Source organism: Sander lucioperca, chromosome 13 (assembly GCF_008315115.2).
Source record: "Sander lucioperca isolate FBNREF2018 chromosome 13, SLUC_FBN_1.2, whole genome shotgun sequence".
Lineage (NCBI taxonomy): Eukaryota > Metazoa > Chordata > Actinopteri > Perciformes > Percidae > Sander > Sander lucioperca.
In genome coordinates, this window is record NC_050185.1 from 5,080,986 (window position 1) to 5,102,922 (window position 21,937).

At 40.5% G+C, this 21,937-nt stretch overlaps 1 protein-coding gene across 1 annotated transcript; it reads right to left on the bottom strand.

The window, feature by feature from the left end:
- Positions 1–2,175: 2,175 nt before the first annotated feature.
- On the bottom strand, positions 2,176–21,253 carry umodl1 (uromodulin-like 1). Its single transcript, XM_031310902.2, has 17 exons — positions 19,772–21,253; positions 18,917–19,159; positions 18,487–18,645; positions 17,274–17,401; positions 16,880–17,063; positions 15,898–16,038; positions 13,979–14,251; positions 11,286–11,543; positions 10,494–10,606; positions 10,114–10,333; positions 8,925–9,062; positions 7,975–8,813; positions 7,679–7,842; positions 6,029–6,265; positions 4,635–4,791; positions 4,368–4,452; positions 2,176–2,735 (listed from the first exon to the last, which is right to left on the bottom strand). The coding sequence occupies exons 1-17, from the start codon at positions 19,845–19,847 to the stop codon at positions 2,548–2,550; spliced, it is 3,603 nt and encodes a 1,200-aa protein (XP_031166762.1). The 5' UTR covers positions 19,848–21,253; the 3' UTR covers positions 2,176–2,547.
- Positions 21,254–21,937: the final 684 nt, after the last annotated feature.

Sequence of the window (21,937 nt, forward strand, 5' to 3'; positions counted from 1 at the left end):
TGTGCGAGTGAAAGCCTTTGGAGATCACTGCATATCCTGCACACACACACACACACACACACACACACACACACAGCGTAAAGCATGATGAATGACTGTGTCTCCGAGCCGCTCTGACCTGGATGACCATAGAGACAGACGGATGTAAGGAAGAGAAGCAGGAAAGAGGAAGGACTGTGGAGACACAGATCATGTTGCAGCCATTACGGGGGATATCCGAAATATAGACGGACAGAGTGGAAAAACTAATTTATCCTCCAGAGCATCCTCCGAACACCCAAGGCCTTATTTACTGTATTCATTCTCCCTAGACACTTGTTTTGTGTATGTTGGATTGTTGCTAAGTGAGTGTGTGTGTGTGTGTGTGTGTGTGTGTGTGTGTGTGTGTGTGTGTGTGTGTGTGTACTGTGCTCTGTCTGCTATCACAGGCAGCCGCCATATATGGCAAAGACGCTGTTACTTATATCTATAAGAACAGAGGGGTATGCTTAATATTATGCTGCTGTATGCCAATGACCCATGATTTTGTATATGTATTTAACTGCATCTATATAATGTATGTCCCTGTAAATTATTCTTTTCATGTGGACTTAAATAAATTGTTAAAATGTGTGTGTGTCACACTCATTAAAAGAGGTAGAAGAAATGCAAAGGTTGAAATCCAGAAATATACATAACATCTGAATCTAGTATTTCATTTCAAATCAATAATGAAGTTACATTTCATCTGATTCCATGCTTTTAAACTGAAATGATTCCCCGCTCTTTCTCTGCCCTTTGATCACTGTTGCACTCCCTCCCTCCGTCTATTATACCCTCCATCCCGGCACTGGGCTGTTGCCATGGAGACAGGTTGCCAGATCTCAGACGGTGAGGCTGAATGGGTTAATTAGGAGGCGGAGCATTTGCAGCCCTCCAGATGGTAGTAAGGCCTCCTTCACCGCAGGTCTCCGGGGACCTCCTCTCAAGAGAAAGCCTCTCCTGTTTAATATTCAGTCCCTCGCATCAAAACAGGAGCTGTCTTTATGACCCTGTAGTCAACAATGTGGGATTATGGGATGTGTGAGGGGGAAAAGCTGGATATTCTCCTTTTAGCTCTGGTCGACCGAGAAAGACTTAACCAAGATCTTTTTCTTAAGCCCTGATCTGATCAAAGGAGGAACATGACACCGTCCACACCCCCTATCCAATCCAGAAAAGAGGAAAAATGATATCACAATAACTTTTCCTTAAATTATCTCATACGCTTTGTTGTCCTCTGTAAACAGTGTATACATGGTATGTCTATGCATGCAGAAAGCCATCTTGCTGTGTTTTTAGAGCTGAAGAACTGGGACAACAGCACCCCCAAGTGTCTGCATTCATACAGGACATATTTATTGTCACACCACATACAGCATAGGAGCAGTTTGTATAAGTGAGAACAAAAGGACTATTACAGATGTGTAACAAACAAAAAGCACAACTGTAGAAAAATAGCAGCTAAAAGACAATAAAGTGATAACTGTGCTTGACCAGTCTTGCACATGGTATATTATAAGCATATTTGACTATGAGAAGATGATCATTTATGCAAAGATTTGTGATACAATCTATAGTTTTATAAAACTCATTACATTACAATTTCTGATGTGAACCATGTAGTGGAATATTCCCCATACTCAGTGGGTATTTTTCTAATATCCCGAATTTACACTTTCTCTCCAGTATCATCATGTCTCGTGCTTCTGTGAACATCTTTTTGTCTCAGCTGAAGGCAAAATGATGCTTGTACCTTTACCTTTTAAAATAAGTAACAAGTCTTACCTATTGATTCTTCACTGTCATATACAGTATGTACTGTATGGAATACGTATACTCTCTATATTTGACATTCCAGTAACTACTGTACATTTTAATCTCCTAACCCTTGTGTTGTCTTCACGTCGACCATGAACTTGTATTCCTAGCGGGTCAAAATTGAAAATGAACTGATGCTTTTGGCGCTTTTTTAAAAGTTTTTGTCACTTTTTTCAACACTTTTTTTTAAATTTATGGTCAATAAACCTAACTTACATGACATTATACCACATGTTTGAGTTAAAAAAAAGCAGACTTTTACTATTAGTTAAGATCAGAGGATGTGGTGGATCACATACGGTTTTGAAACCATTTAAACATTTTTTTAAATGCTATAAAATTGAATAAAACACCCAAAAAATAATTATTATTTTTGTTTAAATGTTGTAGGGGTTCCATATAACGTACATCCATGTTATTTTTGGGCAATTTGGTTCAAAGAAACCCATATTTCTGATATTAAAAACTTTGACGCAAGGGTTAAATATGTGTTGGGGGGTGTTTCATATAAATATAAATAATCTGTACTTTATTTATTGTTTAATGTGCAAAGATTTGCAATGTTTGGTGAGAAATAATATGTGAATGGTGCAACAGTGCCGCTCAGTGGCAGCGGCAGCGTAATAGCCGACCAAAGGTGCCTGCTGCTATAAGAATTTATCCAATTTTTCCAATTCTGTGACTTTAGTTGTGGGTGCTGCTGCACCCCTAGGTGTTAAAGACAAGGTAGGAGAAGTTCTCCTTCTTGGGTTTGGCGCTGAAGTTGTAGTGTCCAATGCGGTTCCTCTGGTAGAAGAAAAGGCAGATGAAACCAATGATGAAGAAGAGCGACAGGCCAACTCCCAGGCAGGAGAGTCCAACTATGTTAAGAGTGGTATATTGATCCTCCAAGGCCTCTGCAAGAATGTGTGTCGTAGCATTAAAAACCAGTACACATACAGAGAAAAGGAATTCATCAAAAAAGGAAATCACTACTTTAAGGGGGGGACACTACAGGCAAAAACATGTGTCTTCTTTCAGACTAGTGGACAAAAAAAGATCCAAAATACACATTTAGTGTTTATTTTACTACACTTTGTCTATTTGCGCCTGTAGATTTCTCCTTAATTCACCAAAAGTTAGCATTAGATAATGCCTCATTTGCATATTTAAACATCAGAATTTCACCTGTAGTGTCTTGCAAAATGTATGGAAATTTACAATCCAAATCTTTAAAGGCCGTTTTTCATTCTCTGAGTTAGAAATCTCCCCTTCAGAAGCCCTTACATACATGGAGGTTTTTTACAGAGGGGTTTGTTCATATATCATTTATAGTCTGATTGATGTAACATTTTATACCTAAAAACATGGCGGAAATCAATATTTTTGGACTGTTGACAGTATTTCCTGATTTATGGAGTGATAAAAAGAGATATCAAAAATTCCCTCTGTGAAAACCTTTGACCCTAATATTTCAACAAAACTAAACAAGAATTCTGATCTGGAAATGTATGCAAGTTAGCACATATTTTACAAGATAATGCATAATTTGAATATTTAAACATACAATTTCAGAAAACTAAAAATTATCGTCTTTAAAGGTGCTCTATGTGATGTTGGGTGTCGTCACTTCTTGTTGACGTTCGAAGTACTGTCAAACAAAACAAGACTAGCTCGCCCCTCCCTGCTCCTCATCTCCTTCCACTCCCTTCCGCGCACTAACCCCCCCAACCTCCACCCCCAACTCCTTCTTGTTGGTTATTGGCTGGAAGTGTTTGTTATGTTTGGTGGTGCAGGTTGGCCAGTTTGTTTTTGTTGCCGTTTGTGGAGCCTGGGCTATCTATAGAGACCGTGGTTTTTTTACAGTGTGTTCAGGGGACAGGCAGCTCGCGGATAGTAAGGAGATGTTTGCTGCATGTGACAAAAAATGTTGTAGCCTAAAAAAACGCGTGACATCGCTTAGAGTACCTTTAAGTAATCCACTGAGGAGGTTTCATGTTGATATCTGTTAGTTAAACTAGATAAGATATTATTTGAAATACTGTGACTTTTATAAGTACTTGCTCTTATATGTTCAGCACACTTCCAAAAAGCTGTAAGATTTAATGCAACTCATCATGTCCATCATGAAAACCAATAACTCCATTCAAATGAAGAAAGCTCAAATAAACGTCAGGGCTTTTGAAATGTGTGTTTTCCATCAAGCTACTTGAACTCGCCTCTCCACCGGACTGATGATAGAGATAGCAGCGCTACTGCCATAATTCAACAGCTAGATGGCCTATTCAAATTTAAAAATGAAGAGACACTCAAGTTTATAATGGATGATGAAGACCTTGATAGCTGCTCTACTTTCAAAACTGGTCCGCTTAGCAGTAGCAGAGTAGAAGCTCAAGTGTCTTTGTTACTTCAGCTAGAGTTTAATCCCATTTTTGACTTGATTTAAAAACAGCAGAGGCAGGCAGCTGTAACATATTTTTTTTATAACAGAACCACATATCCCAGAGGATTGAAGGGTAGATATTGTCATGCTGTGTAAAAATACTCGCCTTCACCTGACCTCAGCAGAGGCCCGGAGGAACCCAAAGCTCTTCCAATTATGTTTGAAGAGGGAGCTGTTCTTTGTAGACAGTCCTGCAAGACAACACGAGCAAAGATGACAAAGGCGGAAATTCTAATCTCTTCGTCAACCTTCAAACAACTAAATGCTTCAGTCAGAGTGTGTGTGTTGTGTGTGTGTGTGTGTGTGTGTGTGTGTGTGTGTGTGTGTGTGTGTGTGTGTGTGTGTAGAAGCTGTTTTTATAGGATATACTCACAGGCACACAGGTATGCGCTTTAATCGGCACACAGATCTGGACCTGGCAGTGCAGATAGATCAAATTCAGGTTGACTATGCGGAATATCTGTACGGACACGCGTGATGTGCTGGAGTTCCCGTTCATCAACACTTTGGTGTATGTGTTCAGGGAACAGCTGTGGAGACAGAGACGAGGAACTGCAGCAATTTTTTTTATTTTTTTATATATTTTTCATTGACTAAGCTGGTGTGACTTGAATCGATGATACCATCAGGTGGCACTGTTTGGAATCAGCCATGAATGTCAGCCTTGACTGTTGATTCATTGTTGTCACTATTTCCATAGTTTGTTTGAGATATTGCATTGAACTGAGTTTAATTTGAATTTGCGGAAATCAGACATTTGTCTCCCTATCATCATGGGTGCAGAGTTTCAGTGACCACATCTTCTTCACATTTCATGCTGGACAAGCTGGTTCAAGCTGGTTCCCCCACCCAAACACACACACACACACACACACACACACACACACACACACACACACACACACACACACACACACACACACACACACACACACATTATGCCCCTGGCCCAACATCCGTGCAATATACAGTCACAAAACTTTACAGATGTGTGGTTGTGATCAAATATAGCCAAGTTTAAAAATAGGTGTAGTGTGCGCCCAGATAGCTCAGTTGGTAGAGCGGGAACACATATATAGAGGTTTAGTCCTTGACGCAGCGGTGCGGGGTTCGACTCTGACCTGTGGCCCTTTGCTGCATGTCATCCCCCCCCTCTCTCTCTCCCCTTTCATGTCTTCATCTGTCCTGTCAAATAAAGGCCCAAAATGCCCAAAAAATAATCTTAAAAAAATAAAAATAAAATAGGTGTGGTCCAAGCAAGGGGCTGGAAGTAGGAGGTTCCCCCCCACTTTACGCCTCATGTTGTGATGGGATCACACCAGCCGCAACGCCATATCGGGCTAGGGGCGTGAAGTGGGGGGGGGGCAAGGCTATTGCTCAGACCACACTCATCCTCGAACTCTGCCTGAATTTTGATCACAACTACACACCTGTAAAGTTTCGTGACTGCATCTTGTGCGGTTGTGACACTATTGTGGTGACAAAATCTGGCCACAGATATATAAACACCAGGCAATGTACAAATTGTCTCTGTGGTAGTTCCTGCTACAGTTGGTGTCTCCACAAACGACATTTTGCCATGAAGACAAAAAAACGTTTTTCTGACATAAAAAAATAATTAAATCATGATCTCGAGATAACGGATCAAATTAAATTATTGCTACCACTTGGCTAGAACATATTGAATTTTGACATATTTTAATTATATATTATATTATAGCTGAAATACTAATATAAATAGTGATAGTGCTGTAGGTAGAAGCAGACCTGTTTGCCAGGAAAGTGTGGCTGTCGGGGTCTGCAGGGTTTTGGGTGGGAGTGGCCCAGCATCTGTTGATGACTACTTTAATCTGCTCTGAGGAGGGTGTGATGCTGACCTCCAACACCACAGCCTCCTCAGAGGACAAGCTGGAGTTGTGGGGTAGAGGCATTGTACCATTCATTAGCTGCACTGTCACCTGGAATGACCCCAAGCCCGTGATAACATCTTTGACCATATCATACCTGGAGATGGGTGAGAAAAAAAAATATACAGCCATAAATACATCAGAAACAGACTACAGAAAGGTAAATAAAATAAAAAGCCTACCAGCACCTAGATCATTAATTGACATGTTATATCGTTGTTTAATCATGTTGTGTTGGACACATCGGAAAAACAAGTTTCCGAGTTGGAAAATGCACATGAACGCCTGTTGAAGTCAGTGTAGCACATTGTATCAGCATTATGTAATAAGTGTAAAAACCAAGAGGGCACCCTCACACAGCAATTTTGGACGTGCCCTAACCTCCACTCATTCTGGTCTTCTGTATTTGATTTCTACTCAAAAGCCTTTCACAAGCAATGGAAACCCAAGCCCCTTGTGGCCATTCTGAGGTCTACAAATGTCACTGCTTTGAACTCTGGCAGGGACAAAAGGTCAGCGTATCTGGGTACTGTAGTGGCTAAAAAACGTATATTGCGATTATGGAAGTCCGATGATGTGCCTTCATTTGAGATGTGGTTAAGAGAGCTGGGCGAAGTCCTCCATCTGGAGAAGCTCAGATTCACGAATACAGGGAGGAAGAGTGTGTTTGATAGGGCATGGGGACCGGTTTTGAAACACTTAAGGGGTCTGAGGGAAGAAGCTGTGTGATGAGGGGGTCACATATATTGATAATGTAATAGTAGTGGTAGTAGTTTCATAGGGAATTTTTCTTCTCTCTTTTGACTCCTGGTTTGCTTTTTGGTCTCTTAATATTATTATATTATATTATTATATGTTATATTATATTATATTATGTTATTGTATGAATAAGAAAATGGAAAAACAACGTTGCTTGTATGAACAAGTGCAGTCTGTACCCAATGTTGATCTGCAATAAACATATTTTCAACAAAAAAAAAAAAATATTGAGTTTAAACTCTATGAGTAGTAACAGTCCACACATCTTCTTCGTAACGTTCATGTTTGTTGTTATGGTTACAGTCAACATTCAGGCTTTCCGACTTGAGAGCACGTGAACACACCGAAGTTGGAAGAAAGACTTTCGATCTCGGAAACTCAGACCATCTGAGGAGCACATTAAGTGCCATATGTGCCAGCCCATTTTTTGGCTGGGACCAGTTGCCAGGCAACCAGCAGAGACTCCAGGATGTCACTGATGAGCTACTGTAGTGAGCTTTAGAGGTACAATTTGTTACCTTCGACCGAGCCAGGCTAGCTGTCTTTCCCTGTTCCCAGTCTTTATGCTAAGCTAAGCTAAACATTGGCTGGCTCCATTTACATATTTACTGACAAACGTAAATAGTTGTATTAATCTTCTCATGTAACTCGGCAAAAAAAGCAAATAAGCGCCAACTGCTTCAGCTGTTCTGAGGCTGTTTTGAAAAATGCTAAAGCATGCTGAGTAATAATGACAGCAAGTGAAGCTTACCCCATGGAGCCGAAGTCAACAGAGACAAGCATGTTCTTCATGTAGGTACATATGATGGGAACCTCCAACCGTATTCTGGGTACCTCCCCTGTCCCATTGGGTGACCATGTGTACATTTCCATGGTGTTGAACAAAGTTACAGATGCTGTGCAGTAGGTTTCATTCTAAAATACCAGATGTCACAAGCAGTTTGGGTTATTTTAAGTTAATGCACTTCAGTTTTACAGACAAAATACTGGCAAGCATTGAGTCTACCAAACATGTTGGAGCATAGGAAAATGCAAATCACAACTCACTTGCACAACCATAGTGAGGCACTCATCCCAGGCCACGGTCAGCTGGGCATGGGTAGTATTGCCTCCATTGATGCCACATTCCGGCAACCCCAAGTATATGGTGTCTACCATGATTTTGTTACTCAGAAGAAAATCCCTGGCAACTGTCACAGTGATGGCACCAACCCTGCACTGTACAGAGATGGCATTGGTGGCAGTTCTCAGGGCAGTAGCGGTAGTTGCAGGAGCTGTAATGTTGGTAGTGGGGACGGTAGGGGTAGTAGTAGGGGTAGTAGTCATGGATATAATTGCAGTAGTGGTGGTTGTTGGGGCAGAATTTGTTGGGGCAGTAGAAGAAGGTGTAGAAGTAGTAGTGGTGGTTGTTGGGGCAGTAGTTGTTGGGGCAGTAGAAGAAGTTAAAGGAGTAACAGTGGTGGTTGTTGGGGCAGTAAAAGAAGTTGTATTAGTAGCATTGGTGGTTGTAGGGGAAGTAGAAGACGTATGAGTAGCAGTGGTGGTTGTTGGGGCAGTAGATGTTGGGGCATTAGAAGAAGTTGTAGAAGTAGCAGTGGTGGTTGTAAAGGTAGTAGGGATTGAGGCATTAGAAGAAGTTGTAGAAGTAGCAGTGGTGGTTGTAGGGACAGTATTGGTGGTTGTTGGGGCAGTAGGGGTTGGGGCAGTAGAAGAAGTTGTAGGAGTAGCAGTGGTGGTTGTAGTGGCAGTAGGGGTTGGGGCAGTAGAAGAAGTTGCAGGAAGACTAGTGGTGGTTGTTTGGGCAGTAGTGGTGGGAGTTGGGGCAGTAAAATAAGTTGTAGGAAGAGTAGTGGTGGTTGTTGAGGCAGTAGAGGTTGACACAATTTCTGCAAAAATTGAAAAAAAAAAAGACAAACACTCTGATCACAAAATGCAAAGATATTGCATCATTATTTAGTGTAATCTGTGTTTCCCACTGAATGACTGTGATACCGTACCTTGACAGTCTCGTCCAGGCCTTCCTAGGTTGTTGTCTATATATCGCTCCAGGCAAACACACGTGTAGGAGCCCCAGATGTTTGTACATGTTGCCCACTGGGAACAGTCATTTTCCCCTGAAGCACATTCATCAAAATCTAAAAAAAAAAAAAAAAGCAAAATGTTTGGCTCAGTAAAGCAGGCTTTTTTTTTGCTTTTTATAAGATAGTGCAGAAGGGCTAGACTGAGTAAACCCAGCCCGATCTGCCCGTGATTTGATTTCACCCTGCAGCTCAGGCTGGAAACCTGTACGTTTATCTATCCTGCTTCTGTTACAATTTTGCAGGGACCAATCACAAACTGGCTTTTCCACCTGGCGCGCTATTGGCGGGTTTAACACGATGACGATAGAAAAGCGACCAAGCAGCTTCTTGTTTACTTTCAACATAGCGGCCACCATGTGGCCACCGAAGCGCAGCAACCCGTTGGTGCCGCTGTCGCTGCTACGTCACCCGGATCGTTGGTCTGATTGGTTGAAGGACTATCCAATTGCGTACAGAGTCATTTGAACTACGCCCCTTGATCACACCTCTTGTGCAGTAGACAATACAGAGCAGACTCCCCAGACTAATGTTCAATCTTAAAAGATTGAGCTTGGTCTGGTGATAGCCAGACTACTAGCCACTGCCAAGGACCCGGCCTACATGGGGTGCACACTCCACAGGGTGAGCTAGAGGTTGCCCCAGTAAGTCAGGCTTTATGTTGTTCTTTGTACTGTAGGTTCCTGGCTTGCAGATTTTTTTCTACATGATAACCAGAGATTAATTACATTTTATTTTGTTTTGACACTTTTTTGAATTTTTCAAATCTTTTGATTGCTGTTTGCCGGCTTTTCTCCGGTGCTTAGCACCGCCCTAGACGATTGTGATTGGTTTAAAGAAATTCCAATAAACCAGAGCACATTTTCCTCCCATCCCCCAATTGCTATGTGGAGTAGCCAGACTCTCCTCCAGCACGCTTTGGAGGAGGGTCTGGCAAAGCGAGACTAGAGTAGTACTAACTTGGAGTAACTAATCTTGATGTGTAAAATCACACTTTGCTGAAAGTTACTCTTAGCATATTAAGACTATCCTTTAAGGCACTTTCTAGTTTTATACTTACCAGCCCTGGTTTCATAGAACACATTGTTAGAAAAGAGAAGGGGCCTACCATTTGTCCTGGTGTTGTTTTTATCCACAGTGTATATGGTGCTGTTAATCAGGGAATGCAGCAGAGCTGTCGACACATTACTGATGTCTTGGCTTTGATTGGGGGCAAAGATGATGGTGAAGTTGACCACCACACTTCCCGAGGAAAAACTTCTGATCTCGATTCTCACCTGGCCTGAATCCACCATGGCCTTCATCTCTGGAGACAGAGACTGGTAGATCTGTTGGTGACAAAGGAAACAGCTCCAAAGTCAGAATGATGAAACAATACAACTTATTGATTCACCATTAATAGTTCATTAAAATGGACATGTTTACAGTGTGTGGAATTGTATTCAAAGAGTACATTCTGTCACTGGATAATCCTCGTAACACACCTACCTCCTCTTTAATACTCTCAGTGAGGATTGTGTAGGCCTGGCTGCTGGTGTTCTGCAGATCAGTAGTGAACTGGATGTTGGTAAGTCGCGCTGTGGCATCAAGAGTCTGAGCATCTACAAAAAAAAAGACTTACTTGGTACACACTAGTGCTGGGTATCGTTTAAAAGGAGATACCAGTACTAATACCAGTATCCTTAAAGTGATCCATTTATCATGTGAATGGAAGCATTCAAGTGCCTAAAATGCCACCATCGCTGCACTATTAGCTGCTGGGGTAGTGGGCCAATCATATATCGCATTGAATCAAAGAATGCTTCAATAAAAGAATCACAAATTTAAATCACAAACACTTGGTGCGGTAATTGCGAGAAAACCATACAAATAGTCTTTTTTTAAGATCTAGGTACAAAAAGGATCAAATGCAGGAATTGTTTTACTGGAGACGTTTCGATACTCCTTGGTACTGGGTTATTTCAGTCGATAACTTAGAGGGATTGAGTACTGATACCCAGCCCTAGTACAACACTAGTCCTCTTACCAGCCCTGGGCCAAATGCTTAAAAAAGTCTTTCTTTTCTTCATCACACATTAGTCAAAAAGGGCAATTCTATAGCTTTACTTACTTTACTATGCCCTGTGATAGTAATCAGTGGTTGCATCTAAATTGTGAACTCTCCCCCCACACAGCTATTCTATGCACAAACTGCAGCGTCATGACACTACTGTATATGAAAAGATCCAAAAGTCGAAGGTACTGAAACAATCAACTTAATTTTTTCTGCACACTTCTTACCAGTCTTGACCATTATATGAAGGGCGACTCCTTGGCTTCCGCAGGACTGAGGAGTGACAGTAACATTGTAGAGCACCCCAGGCTGCAGTCCCCTCAGCTCCATGATGGTCTGATTGGTTTCCCAAGAATGAATGACCTCTGACCTCTTGCTTAGAACAACCTGGTAAGTCTGGTTTGTCTGAAACTGGCTGGACCAGCAGACACAGAAGGAGGTTCCAGTCACGTTAGCCAACCATACGCTGGTGATGCTGGGAGGAGCTGGAATGTGGTGGTAGAGGGGGAGGGACATTCAGGGTTGTCTTTCATTCATTATGGTTAAAGCAAAGCCCGTCTAAGGAGAGCCATTTCACTCCCTATTTAGCCCCATTGTACCGAATTTGGTTGCAGTTCCACCAGAGTTCCACTGGGGGTGATCGCAAGCAAGTGCAAAATGAATGGGATTCTATGGAGCTAGACGGCTAAATGTGTCTCTTTCGCCTGATTGCCGTTGAGAAATCTCAGATTTGATTGTAGTTTTTGCAAGTTGTCGATGCCTCGAGAGAACAAAGGAAGCGACTCAGAGCTTGCCGTAAAGCAGTATCTCTGGCCGTACGATGTGTATGACGTCATTGACATTTTAAAAGGCTTTTTAGAACAAAAAAGCCACTTTAAAAACATCTAACACCCAGCAGTGTGTATTTTCTTAGCCTCCCCTTTCGAATGCAACATTCAAATTACTAGACAAAAAATGATATCCTGAGAAAAGTGGATTTTGAGGGGTATAGCTCTATAGAGTCCCATTCATTCTGCACTGGCCTGTGAGCGCCCCAAGTGGAACTCTGGTGGAACTGCAACCAGTTCAGAAGCCGGCAGTATCGAGAGAGCGGAACTTCTTCCCTTATTAGAAATTCTTTGGTTAAAGGAATAGATTGACATTTAATGGGCAATATGCTCCTTTTTGCTGAGAGTGATATGTTACTTCTCATTTAACTATCAGCAAGAAAGCAAGTAAGCGTATTCTCCAAAATGTCAACCGATTTGTTTAAAGACACCACCTAAAGAAGGAAAATATGTGAAGTAATGACATACATCACATTCAACTAAATATAGATAGCTCTTCCAGATTTGTCTGGCGGGGGCAAAAGACCTATAGTCAGATACAAAACCCTTCAGCTAACAAAAGAGAGAGGTGATATCGGGACTATTATGCTGCTCAACTGAGACCAGTGTACTGTTGGTGTAAGTCAGAATTTAGAGCAAAATGGAAAGATATAGAAAGAGAAGTGAATCAAATTCCAATTCAACATTTGATCGGAGATAATAAACTATACAAGGAACTCAAAAATAAAATGGATCCAATAACAGTACACACGCTAGGCCTGTGGTTTAAAATATTGAAAATATATAAGATTCAGAATGACATAAATATATTAAAATGGGTAGCATATGATAGTCATTTCAAACCTGCAATGTATGACCAAGGAAGTATTGGTTAACAAAGGGAATAGGTGTGTTTTGGTAAAAGAAGGGAGGCTGGAGAGTTTTGAAAATCTGAGAATAAAATACAAATTGGGAGCACATGAATTCTATAGATACCTTCAACTAAGGGACTATTTCAAAAAGGAGATCAAGGTGGATTCTTCCAAGGAGGTGAATGGTGTCATCCAAATCATAATAAAAGCATATCAAGAAAGTAACATAAGAATAATTTCGGCATTGTATAAAGGTTTGAATACTAATGACAAACATTCAACTAAATAGATTAAGATGAAATGGGAAAAAGAACTCAATGTACAAATTCCAGAGGAAGATTGGCATGATATGTGGAGGACTCATCACTCGTCCACCAATTCACGAACTTGGAGGGAATTCTCATGGAGGAATCTAATTTGTTTCTTCATAACACCAAAAGTGAAAAGTAAGCAGCTGCACAAACATCAGAAATGTTGGCGGGAACGTGGGTCTTATGATGTTGACCATTCTCATGTTTTTTGGAATTGTCAGAAAATAACTGTATTTTGGGAAATGGTTTATGAGGTATTAAAGCAAATACTAGGATATGAGGTCCCTAAAAGTATTTTGGTGCTCTATCTATGTCAATTTCAAAAAGAGAATATTATTGCGAGTGATATGTATTTAATCAAAGTACTACTAGTAGCGAGCAAGAGCGCTATCACCAGACAGCGGTGCAAGGAAACACCACCAACTAAATATCATTGGCTAACTATTGTTGAAGAGATATATGTAATGGAGAAACTGACACACAAACTGAGACTTCAGTAAGCAACATTCGACAGTAAATGGGAAAAATGGAATCTTTACAAGACTCAAAATTAAGACATTGGATTGGAACAATAACTAATTACAACTACCGGTTGTAAGACTAAGAAGGTACCGCCCAGGCAGTTTGTTCTTCTTTTTTTTCTTGTTTGTTTTTCTCTTATTTCTCATGCCAACTTCTATTTATAGACGTGGTATAATGTTACAACTGGCATGTTACTGTGAAAAAACTGTCACTAAAGATCTAAACGGAAAAAAAAAACTATAGATAGGTCATCAGCACTTTTGAAATGAAATGCTTTTGACTAAATCAAATATTTTCTCTCAAAAAGTGACAATTTTCTATTTGGACCCAACATCCGCTACTTTAGCTTGATGAAGATGAAGAGGATTTTAAAGTAGCCTTGAGATAAAAAAAAATAAATATTTCTCACAGCATGTGGTTGTCGGCAGAGGTGACTCTACAGTTGGGCTCATGCTGCTATGCGGTGCAGCACCTGTCCACTGGGGAGCATCTGATGAATTATAAGGGACGGGGCTGGTATTAATCAGAGCTGTCGTCACGCTGGTCTCAGTGGAGTTGAAGACACCCATGGTGCGGTTGCCCAGAGGGTCCTGCGTACTGTTGAAAGCTGTGGTGTAGCTTGTGTTCATGGGTGGAAGGTAGGTAAGCGGGGGCTCTGGGGTGGTCGCCATCCTGACGTCAGCTGGGTAGAAAGAAGACAAGTCAATGTTGAAATCAGAGCTTCTGGTGCAAAAATATGACTGATGAAGAGAATGTAGCTTGCTTGTCTACCCTTCACATTCACACAGTGCTATAAAAGGAGTCACGTTTTAGCATCTCGGTGTCTAGAGTCTTCACCCAGCCTCCAGATGAGGTTTGTGGTGATGACAGAATGTTGTCAAATTAAATGTAGTCTATATTGATAACGTTTCATTTACAGGATAGTCTCGGTGCCGCCGGAGGTTCCACCATTTTCGGGCCGGATGTCCGTCACGCTCTGCTTTCTTTGTGTTGGCATTCTAAACCATAGAACCAACAATCAAATTATATTTATATTTTTTTGGAGTAAAATTGTCATCACACACTCGACAGCCATTTTAATTCCAGAGCTCGCCTCCCTACGTGCACACGTTCCACCAAAACAAGTTCCTTCCCGAGGCTATTTTGCAGCGGTACCGTACCTCTGCCCAGCGCTCAGCGCCGGCCAAGACGACTGTGATTGGTTTAAAGAAATGACAATAAACCAGAGCACGTTTTTCTCCCAGTTGTGTGGACTAGCCAGACCCTCCTACGCAGCGCTGTGGAGGAAGGTCTGGCAATGCAAGACTAGATTAAATGGCACCTCAATTGTCTGGTTCAAGCAGCTTCCATTGGTTTGAGGAACTCCTTATGGCACATGTTGCGTCCTCCTAATGTGCATCTGCTTCATTTCAAGACGGTGACAGGTTTGTTTGTGCCAAAGACAAGGCTCGCCTAGTCTTATCATTCTTACCCTACCACAAGATTTCTATGTTTGTGTTTGATGAAACATTTCTTGTGAGGGAATTGTTACACAGCTGTCAATGTGGGTGATAAACTTTTCACCCTGCTGGTAAGACCTAAATTTTGCCATTTCACAAGATAGTGAGGATCTAAGGCCATTTTCGTATACAATGTGTGATCCTGATAAGAATATAAAGGTAGACCCACATAAACATTATTTACCCACAAAGAAAAGTATAATCTTCCAGCTTACTCTTTCTGTCTTTGGCTAAGGTTAGTAAAAAAAATACCAAAGAGACATGGAGCCCTCACTTTAAATGAATTATCAAATGATTAACAAATATCACTTGCTACAGACCCTGAATAATAATTTACCCACATCTCTTATTTGCATTATATAGGATGGTTACCATCATTTAAGATATAATCACTGTCAGGGCCTGAAATTAACATCCGACCACACACCAAATGTGGGTGACTTTTGCCATTGGTGGGTGAAACTGTCAATCTACCTGCCATGTTGGTGGGTAGACAATGAGAATTGACTGATTCATCATTAACTGTCGTGTGTATTGCCGAGGGGACGTAATGTGAAATTGGCTGGTAAAAAGCCTGTGTGGCTAGTAAATTTTAAAATCCACCTGCCACAGTGGCTGGTGGCCAAAAAACTTCAGGCCTTGATCACTGTATATATATCATAGTACGTGGCATCAAAGTGATGGTAGATGCATGATATAAGGAGAGGTTGTGTGAGGTTCAAAAAACACAAGTGAATGCTTTGGGATGTTGTAATTCTTATCAAATCAAATCAAATCAAATTCACCGCTGCATTTATATATACACACACACACACACACACAGTCTAACCTGTGCAATGAGCTCCAGGGTTGTTGGGGTCAACATCAATATATCCTTGGTGGCAGGCACAATGGTAGGAGCCCACTGTGTTGTTACAGTGTGCCTGAGGGGAGCACTGACGGAGAGCAGACTGTTCACACTCATCCACATCTGCAATTACAAAAACACACATGAAGAGATTACACTGGAATTACAATTACATGTGTATGCTGTTGAATAAGAAGATGTAATGTGAAAATTGAAAAAATCCTTTTCTGAAAATAAATGATAGCCAAAAAAAAATATATGCATGTACGAATACTGTTACTGAAAATACAATGTGCAAGCTGGACATGATTCCCTTGTTCTTCTTGATTTAAAGGCTAGGTAATTCAGAGGAGCCTAAACATAGCAAAATGTCATTATCACGCTGGCATAAAGTGATGAATTAAATATGTGCTTACAGTGTAGAGAAGGAAATTAATCATCTGTATAAAAAACATTTCGAAGGCAATGCGATGTGTGTTTGACGTGATGCCGAGCTTGTCACTGTCTTTTTTGCAAATGTAACAAGTGTGACGGATTCATCATTAAAATCTGTGTGTGTGGGTGTGTGTGTGTGTGTGTGTGTGTGCGTGCGTGTGTGTGCGCGCGCACGTGTGTGTGTGCGTGCGCACGTGTGTGTGTGCGCACACGTGTGTGTGCACGCGTGTGCGTGTGTGTGTGTGTGTGTGTGTGTGTGTGTGTGTGTGTGTGTGTGTGTGTGCGTGCGTTATTTTCCGCTATTGCAGGAAACATCCCACAGATGACTGTCACTCAAATAGAAGTGGTGGGAGAAGGAAGCCGTGGTGCCACTGAGTCATTCTTTCCTGAACACCGTGTTCTCTGCAACATGAATCATTCTCAAAACTCTACAAGAATGTCATTGCTCTGAAGAAAAGAAAAGAGGCCCGGAGAAGCTTCACTGAGACGTGAGTGCTGCTCTACAGAACAACTGTGTCTCTGCCCTCACCTTCCACGGTTACAGATGACACCTCCAGGATGTGTTTGAGGAGATGGTGCAGCTTTGACGTGACATTGTACAGTGAAAGAGTAACGTTGCAGTCAATCAGTAGTGAAGTGGCAGTTCTGTAGGGATGCACAGGCTGTGAGCTGAGGTAATAAACTGAAACATCAGACTGCAGAGCTCCAGTCACCTATTAATGATAGAGACGTACAACATAATTCCTTCAGAATCAGAAACAGACAAGTTGATGGCTTGGTATATCTTTTAGTCATTTCAATTTTCTAATAACTAGAATTAGTATCCCAGCAGTGTTGGTAGCTGGCAGAAAAGTCTAATTATATAAGCAGCAGAGGTGTTATTAGCTGTAGTAGAAGCGTACTAGTGTTAGCAGTAGTATTACCATTGCTTGTAGCAATCTTGTGTGATCCAGATGTCCTCTATCATTGGACATCAGTTCGTCGTAATCTGTCTTCACTGTCACTGTTGCATTAAAACGGTATCCTCCATTCTCAGAATAATTTTTTGAGCCTGAAAGTTAAGTCAAAAGGATCAGTTTACTCAAATCACAAAGAAAACCCAGACTTTCTCACTTACACCTTGTGGAATCTAGAAAGGAAGGTTGAAATAAAATATGTAGATTCCTAGGGTGAAATTAATTTAAAAGACAATCTCTTTGCTCTTCCAAAATGATTAGACTACCCTCTCTTCAGCTAAAAGAAAAACTACACAACCCTGTCTTTTTGTCCTCTCTCTACCCACCTAACAATTTCCGTACAGTCCCTAACATGCAGTTATGTTTGGATTTATTTTCCCTGGTTATGAGATAAAGGAATAGGAAAAAAATTAGACCACAGTTATTAAACCACAGACCTTACTCTCAACAGGTTTTATTGGGACTATTTCTTCAGCAGAAAATTGTACATAGTAAATGGTACACAGTGAGGTCTGTGGCAGCCATTATTATCATTATTATTATTATTATTATTATTATTATTATTATTATTTGTGACTTATCCCAAATAATAATAATAATAATAATAATAATAATAATGGGACATGTTTCTAAAGAGACTTCAGGTTTTATAAAGTGAGACCATGTAACTTTTAAAAGAAAACACATTCCTCATATTAGAAATGCAAGTTTGAATTCATGAGCAATAAATCACAGCCTTGCACAATTCACTCATTCACTTTGAGCTAGCCTTACTTGGTCTGGTATGACCAGGAACTTATGATGGTTGTTAGCTAACATTATTAGCTAATTTTAGATAGCTATTGTTGTGTAACATGACATAACTGAGTTAGGTCACTCATTTTAAGATTTCATTCTAATTGTGCTACTTTTACACTACATTTTTAGCATGAGCTAGTATCCTGTACTTGTAACTTGTAGCCACAGTTGCACAGCAAATGTTACATATGCTCACTTTAAATGTAAAGTTTCAATGCTTTGAACATGACATACTGTACAACATTCCCTACGCCTCTGTTGAGCTGTCTGAAACTATCTGCAGGGCTAGAAACCAGTGACTGAAACGACCCATTAATAAGAGTATACTTAAATAAATACTTGCATACTTTTAAAAATAAAACAAAAAATCTGCTCAACTAACTTGCAGGATCACTGCAGAGAGAGCGACCCGATCTCTGACAGCATTTCTGCCAGCCTGGGCAGTCCATGTCACTCTCACAGTCCTCAGATCTGGGATACAATCCATGTGCAGATGGACAGGATCCGGGCTTGGCAGTGAACTCAACACTCCTGCTTACAGCTTCATTCAAAGGAAATAACATGTTACAAGCCATATATTAGCAGCAAGATATTTGTTGCACTGCAGCTTCTGTGCTTCCATTTGGTGTCTTGCACACAGTACCACATGCTGAAAGGTCACGCTGCTTACTTGTCTGTCTGATGCTATATGATCACATTTTACAAACACTTGTACAAAGACAAATTGAAATCTAAGAACAAACAGAGCCATTTGTGCTCTTCTATAATCTTGGAACCCACTGATGGAAATATGATGTGCAGTATACACTCACGCAATGCACAGTAATGGCCGACTTGCACGTAGCCTGTGCAGCATCCGGTCACCTGCTCCATCATTGTCTTGTACTCGGTCTGATAGGTCATCCTGTAAAGTGTGACTGTACATGTCTTCCAGAGGAGCCAGCCGCCACAAGGTTTTGTCACAGTATAGGGGACCGTATGCATAACCAGGAAACTCACATTCCTAGTCTCATTGTGAATACATAGATGATAGCCAGACGCAGACAAGCTATTTCCTGGAATAAAATATATCTTGTCAGTTTTACTGTTGGTAAAGTTTAGTTAGTTAGTCTCTGGCTGCATAATGATCAGATTTTACATTTTAAATTAGTCATATACAGTGCTCATAAACATAGCGCTGGGCAAAATACCAATATTAAATCAATATTGTGATATGAGACTAGATGTCGTCTTAGATTTTGGATATCGTAATATGACATAAGTGCATCTTCTCCTGGATTTACAGGCTGCATTACAGTAGAGTTATGTACAACTTACAAGACTGTTCTGTTCTATTATTTGCCTTTACCCACTTAGTCATTATATTCACATTACTGATGATTATTTATCTAAAATCTCATTGTGTAAATATTTTGTGAAAGCACCAATTGTCAACCCTACAATATCGATATCAAGGTATTTGGTCAAAAATATTTCGGATATTTGATTTTCTTCATATGGCCCTGCCTTAGTATAACATAATACATGCCTATATCATCTATGCCATTAAACTCGTTAAAAACAAATGAAAGCATGCAAAGCAATACATATAAATCCTCATAAATGCCATATTCTGTTGTGGCAACACATCAATTTCATGTTAATCCGTCATCTGCGTAGAGGCCTACCTTCATGCACAGCGTGTTGTCCCCCACACAGAGCCAGCAGGGCCGTCGCCACCCAGATGGAGAACATCCAACTCATTTTTCACAGATCAAAATCTCAACTACATATTTAACGACCACATTGTACGTGCATGTTTCTCTTTGAGATGATGCTAAGTCACTGTTTAGGGCGTACTCAAAGACTAAATCCTCTGTGGCTCTGTCTTTCTCCTCCCCTCGTTGCACCATCAGTCCCTCATGGACCACAAAATCACGACAGCCAGCAGGTAGATATTGTGAGAATGTTCCAAAATTACATTAATATTTGCAAGAATATTACAATATTCAGTCAAATGTGATAGCCTACATTGCTTTGCCATGATGTGTGGGAACATGACAAGCTAGTGAGTCATTATATAACTGACTATCTTATTAAAGTATGGGCATTGGTATATTATTAAAGAGAAAAGTCTTTGGTTAATATGATTTTAACGAGGGAAGCCCAGCACTCGCTTTGATTTTTGAGGAATAAATAAGTGGTCATTTTACTCATTCTTTGGTGGTGTCAGTAAACATGTTTGTGATGCCAGGGAGAGAGATGTGGGATGGGAGAAGTCAAAGTCTCTAATGACTTGGTTTCCACACAGGTAACCATGGTAGTGCATGCTATGCTGCTGGCATTAACAGCCTGTGTCAGCCATTAATGTCAGGGAAGAAGGAGTGAGAACTTTCCTGCCATGTTCCTCACATGCCTTCTTTTTCATTATGTGAAAGAACAGCAGGATGCGTTGGCTGTCAAAGACATATTCTAAAAAAAAAAAAAGAACTACATCACGATTCTATTACTTTGACTCTGTGAATGTGACATGCATTCATGTTTGATGAAAGAAAACTCTACAGGTCCTCTGTATTCTTTTACATCTTTGTATGCATATTTTCTTCATTCTTTGTAAATGTAGTAATTAATGTAATGGTGCTCCTTTTATAGTAATGAGGTGTGAAAATGTGCATGATTAACTATCCTTCAGTCATTAGGTGATAATGACTGGGTACCTGCTGACGCACTGGAGCATGTGGATGTAGGGAGACGCAGGGCTACAGGCTGAGTTAACTAAGGGCACTACATATTTATTTATTTATTTTGTGGTGTAACTGTATAAATAAAAAAAAATCATCAGCTCAATAGAACATGGTTTTATGCTGTATTGTACGTTTCACTACCAGTGGCAGTGCCACATCTGATTGGGCCATGAGACTGTTGCCAGGTACTGTCCGTGACAAGGCTTCCTGGGAACAGGCCTGCAGGCCAAATAAACATAGCAACAAGGCCCCACTGGATGCCAGTAATGACACAAACCTACTGCTATGCTATAGTGACTTCCATTCAATCACAGACCTAATTGGTTTCATTGGGGTTAGGGGGGAGGAGAGATTATATGTGCACCTTATCCTTACCTATCATTTAAACCAAAGACACACACTCCACCATTGAACACACTCTACCATAGCACCTTCTCATGGTCATGGTCAGACCTTAAATTGTTAACTATTTAAAGTTCTGTGTGTGATTTTTATGTATGTGAGATATATGTGTGTATGTGTGTTTGTTGTGTTATGGTTGTCTAAGCTACTGGGTGCCTAATTTCCCTCGGGATGAATAAAGTATCTATCTATTGATCTATCTATCTATCTATCTATCTAAGACACTCTCTTCTGTTGTTGGATACATAAAGTAGGTATTAAAAACTAATATATATATATATATATATATATATATATAGAGAGAGAGAGAGAGAGAGAGAGAGAGAGAGAGAGAGAGATTTGCTAAAATCAAAAGGTGGGATCTGGTTATTTGAAATGTATATGCTCACAGCGTACATGAGTTTCTTTTTTAAACTATTATTTTAGTTTCAATTCATAGATACAATCACTAGTCTCCACCCTTGGCCAGTTGACTCTAACACATGTGACTTAACATCAAGCTAAACAGAGATACAAACTTACTACAGACGACTTCATTTAAACCATACTAAAGAGCAGTGCTCTAGTACACTGTCAATTACAATATGTAGTGTCACTTCCTTTAGCAACCTTTGGCCATCATTTTAAGAAAAACATGGCAAGAAACAGAAACATTTTGACAGCTAATAAGAAAAAAGATGACCTATACCTTTAAATTAGCTTCAGTGT